Raw genomic sequence first — 5,128 nt, forward strand, 5'->3', positions numbered from 1 at the left:
CATTTTAATATCGTTCTCGACGTAACCGATTTACCATGGTGTTGGGCTAGGATCTTAGCAGTATTTGGTATTACAGTTGACTCATTTTCATTCGGACTCCTTTAATTAATTTCCACTACGGGTGTCTGTAATAAATTTGTCTATAAAACTTAAATAAAATAGAACATTCACTATCTTGTTTGTGATTTTATATATAGATAGTAATGTTTCCATGTTTCTTGTAGCTTTTTAATAAGGAAGATATTTGTTTAAAAGATATACAATAAATACATAATTATTGATAGACAAAACTTTATAAAATTGTCGATACTACATTTTTCGCGTAAATTATCGTATGTTAAAAGTAAGAAATATTATAAATTTCTGAAGAGAACACTATTATGATAGCCATAATTTACCTAAAATAACATTCAACAGTTCGATAGAATTCCTATTAGACAAGGCTAGATATTTATCACTGTGTTATGATACAGTAATTACTGTAATATTCGAACAAACGTATTCAAATATTTTTCAGTAATAACTATAATATAACGCTGAAAATGCCGTGTCTTACAGATATATATTTATATCTGTATACACATATCCTTATCAGCGACAAACACAATGTAATATAAGTACTTATTAGGAATTCGTTATTTTAATTATATTACATTATTTTTGGCATAAATACTGATTTTTCAGCATACAATTGTATGCTGCAAATTATATATTGCATACAAAAAATAACAACATAGATAACAGCTGAGATATAAAAAATTGGTCTTATCAGTATTATGTCACCTTGTCCTTTTCTAAAATATTACTTTTCTTACTTTTGCAAACTGCTGTCCAATTATTTCGAGTTAATTGGTATTGTTACATTGTTCGTGTTATGAAATGGATAAAAAGTTTAGTTCGAGAACATGTATTCCTCTGAGTTCAATGCAAGTCAATTTATGCAATACATATGTTTGTAAATGACCACTAACTTTGTTAGACACAATTCTAAAATTACACGTACAAACGAATAGAACTCCGTTACTGCAGAAATTGCATATCGTGATAAAATTGTAGATCTTTATCGTTATACTAATAAAAATGAGAAATAAAATATTCCGAGTATGGAGACACCGTGCTATGGATTGTCAGTGCATTTTCTCCTGTCATATTTCACGACTATCCGTTTCATCGCTGCTAACTTCTTCATTCGATGAATTCAAATTTTCACCAGCTAGAAGCGCTTCAATCTCGTTATATGTTTTTCCTCTTGTATCCGGTACGCATGCGACCATCTTCACTAATGCCACACAGCATGATATCGCGAAGAACGCGTACGTCACAAGCGCTCCTATATTATCGGTAATCACTTGAGTCAGTTTCGACACGGTAAAGCCAATTATACCATCGAAAATCACAACGATGGCAGCAACAAAGCCTATCAGTTTCGTAGGAAATAAGTCGCATAGGAAAACATTGAGTAACGTACCTAAACCAATGTGAAACACTACTAGATGCAGAATTAAATGGATAAGGGCAAGAAAAGACATGAAGGATTTGTCAGATATATCTTTAGGTATTTCAAAAATCATTGCGAAATAAATCCATATATAACACGTCCCAGCCGTAGTCAGAATCACATGTCTTCTTCTTCCACAACAATCCACTATAAACGCGGTTAAATAGCTAGATAAAAGGCGGATAAGCTCGACACAAATCAATATGTCGTTTAGACCCATAGAGGTCGCTTTTCTGCTAATGAAATCTCGCAGGTGCTGCGTAGCGGTGACGTTACCGCTAAGATGTTGTGTCATGATCAAGACAAGCATGATAAACAGAGCTCTCTTGTTGCTTCGTTGTAGTATTGCTCGCAGCTTTTCTAAACAGGTATAGTTAGTTAAATCCATGTATGGCTCAGATATGTCCGTCGATGCTCGTGAATCCACACTGAATTGTGTGCGTAAATCACTTCTGGCTCGTGAGTGTAATTCGCTTCTCGTTTCTGGGAGTATTTCGCTTGTGGATGGTCGGTGTATTTGGCTTGTGGATGGTCGGTGTATTTGGCTTGTGGATGGTCGGTGTATTTCGTTTGTGGTTTCTGTGTGTATTTCTCTTGTGGTTTCTGGGAGTATTTCGCTTGTGGTTTCTGGGTGTATTTCGCTTGTGGTTTCTGGGTGTGTTTCGCTTGTTGCTTCTGGGTGTATTTCTCTTGTGATTTCTGGAGGTATTTCGCTTGTGGATGGCCGGTGTATTTGGCTTGTGGATGGTCGGTGTATTTCGTTTGTGGTTTCTGGGTGTATTTCTCTTGTGGTTTCTGGGAGTATTTCGCTTGTGGTTTCTAGGTGTATTTCGCTTGTGGTTTCTGGGTGTGTTTCGCTTGTTGCTTCTGGATGCTTTTCGCTTGTTGCTTCTGGATGTTTTTCGCTTGTGGATGCTTTGTGTATTTGACCTGTCGGGGGCCGGTGTATTTGGCTAGTGGATGGCCGGTGCAAGTCGCTTGCGGATTGTGAGTGTAATTCGCGCGTGGTTTGGAGTGGTAGTCCGTGCGAGACGCGCGTGTATTCTACGCGTAATTCGCCCGTGGCTTGTGTACGTACTTCGCATTTGAACTTTGAGTGTACTGAGGTTATGGATTGTGAGTGTGACTCGCTACTGGATGGTAAGTTTAAATCGGACGTGGCTTCTGTGCCTACTACTTCCCGCGTGGGGTCTGAGTGTGTTTCGCGTATAGATTGCGAGGGTAAATTGCTTCTGTGCGGTGGGGGTAAATCTCTAATTGATAGTGAGGGGAAAAGGGTACTGTACGGTGGGGGTAAATCTCTCCTGGATCGTAGGTGTAATGCGTATCTGGCTTCCGCGCGTAGGGCACGTAGTACGACTTTCACTTGGTCAGGATCTTCGATGCCTTTGTAATATGCTATCGACTTGCATGCTTGCTCCTTTTTACCTTTTGCCACCAAGAAATACGGAGTTTCGCGTAAGCACATGAGCGGCAAGATGGATATAGCGGATATTCCTGCAAGAGCCAGCAGGTGTGACGTGTACGTCAGCGAGGATCCAGTAACGTAGGTTAGTAGTGACCCGAAATATACGTTCGCTGCGATTAGAGTACTCAAGTGTCCTCTGCGTTTGATGTCGGCGACTTCTGACACGAACATGGGATTTATCGTGCGGGCAATACCGACGCCTATACCGAGAATCCCCCGGGCAAAGTATAGCGCTCGCACAGAAGTTGCGAAGTACATGTCGAGCCAGCCTACGGTGAACATTATGCTGCATGCAACAAGGCAGTATTTACGACCGATGCGATCGGCCAACTGCACAGCCAGAAGTGAACCGATCATTGAACTAAGTACTGTCAAAGAAACGCTCCATGAATATTCGTCGTGTGTTAACCTTAGCGGCACGTCGCCGGTTCCAGTTGTTAGAGGGAGAAATGAAGAGTTTGTCCATCCGTAGACTGTACCCACCAAGCACATGGTTATCGTTCCTGGAATGAGAAACAGATAATGCTATATATAGCATATGTTAATGGTAGTGCGGTCGTCTCATAATTACACTGCATATATGTTTGGAAATTTGAACTTTTAACATATACTGTTAATATATTTATAATCAATACATACCGGCGGCTATAAGTAAATGAACTCTGCGCGATGTTAGCACGAATGCTTTCCGCTAGTTTTATTTCTTAGCTATTTTAATATTTATCTGTTAATCAATTCGCATTATATGTGCATTAAGTAAAATACTACGTGAAGTAAAATTTATTACAGACTTGCGATAAGTATAGGTGTATTAATGTGTAATAATGTACATTTTTTTGCTTTCAGATTTCTCATAAATATATAAAAGTCCGCACTTGGTTCATGATATAACAAAGCATCAGTGCGATGAATATCTGAATCGAAATGTTAAATTTATCGTAATGTAGGATGGAATAGAAGTGCAACTTTAAACGATGGTACGCAAGTCGATACAAGTAAGAAATAATTTAGGAACATCACTATGAAACTTCAATTCGAGGGTGGAAAGGAAATTGCATTCTGCATATTAAAATTACAGATAAGTACTTGACGTATTTTCAAGAGTGAAAACTAACCGGAAATACATGCTAGAAATTGCCGGCTTTGTAAGATGCAGGGACTAGGACATTCCCCTTGCGGAGATGATCGATCAGGATCTAAACCTCCGCCCTCAGGCGAGTACCCAGGAGAGTTTCTAGGAACCTGGAAAACAGATACCTTTGTTATGAATAGAAATCATAATTTTTTTCTAATTAGATAGTGTAATCAATCTTTTGAGCGAATTCCAAACCACGGAAAAGATATCGAGAAGTATTTAAATATTAACCTTATTTCAACATTTATTCTTTCCCCTATCCTAATGGAAGTACAATTTACGATATTTCTATCAACAGCATTAAAATATTCTTGATGTTATTTGATGTTATTCTAGATAGAAGACGTACTTGAGTTTTTCACTGACGTTTGCTAATGGTTATTTGTGCTTTTGAAAACATTCTTCTACAATCTTTTCCATTGAGTGTCCTCCAAATCAATGATAATTTGTAATGTTTTTATATGTTTCTTAAATATCTTTTTTAAATAATCAAATATATTAACATGTCGTATAGATAATACCGAAAAACAGTTTGAACCTTTGAATGTGATTGGATATTTATAGGACGTAACGGTTTTAAGCTGTGAACTTTATGTGTTGGTGGGTCGTGACAGTTTATATCAGGGTGAATGATTCAAAATTTTAAATGATCGCGATCGATTAAGACACAGGGTCAAAGATGTGAGATTATTGTGACTTTTAAATATCGAATCATACTCGAAGGTTCAGACGGTTCTTTGGTATTATCGACACGATATGTTAATACATTTCATTATGTGCCAAAACTTTAAATAGAGACGTAGGAATCAAAATTTTAATTGCTATGGATTCCAATCTCTATTTGGAAATAAAAGAATAATAGTTAAATTCGCTGAAAATAGGTACCTCAATCAGACGCTATTTTTTATATCCTCGTTGAATTAGAATTTAGGATTTGTTTTTCGGCGATATTTAATTTCTAGCCGTTTATTTCAAAAATATTTATCATATAATCATACTAAATGCTTACCGTTGTACTCTCGGACAT

The 5,128-nt window shown here is 37.3% G+C and overlaps 2 protein-coding genes across 2 annotated transcripts; both read right to left on the reverse strand.

Moving 5' to 3' along the window:
* Positions 1 to 1,145: 1,145 nt before the first annotated feature.
* Positions 1,146 to 1,793, reverse strand: LOC117242086 (facilitated trehalose transporter Tret1-like). The gene has a single exon (XM_033508464.1). It carries the CDS (start codon positions 1,791 to 1,793, stop codon positions 1,146 to 1,148), a length of 648 nt encoding a protein of 215 aa, XP_033364355.1.
* An 83-nt stretch (positions 1,794 to 1,876) lies between these two features.
* On the reverse strand, positions 1,877 to 5,128 carry LOC117242094. Its single transcript, XM_033508478.1, has 4 exons — positions 5,111 to 5,128; positions 4,082 to 4,208; positions 2,364 to 3,469; positions 1,877 to 2,293 (listed from the first exon to the last, which is right to left on the reverse strand). Exons 1-4 carry the CDS (start codon positions 5,126 to 5,128, stop codon positions 1,877 to 1,879), a joined length of 1,668 nt encoding a protein of 555 aa, XP_033364369.1.

The sequence above is a fragment of the Bombus vosnesenskii genome, unplaced genomic scaffold, assembly GCF_011952255.1.
Source record: "Bombus vosnesenskii isolate JDL3184/JDL3185 unplaced genomic scaffold, Bvos_JDL3184-5_v1.1 scf7180000013265, whole genome shotgun sequence".
NCBI classification, from domain to species: domain Eukaryota; kingdom Metazoa; phylum Arthropoda; class Insecta; order Hymenoptera; family Apidae; genus Bombus; species Bombus vosnesenskii.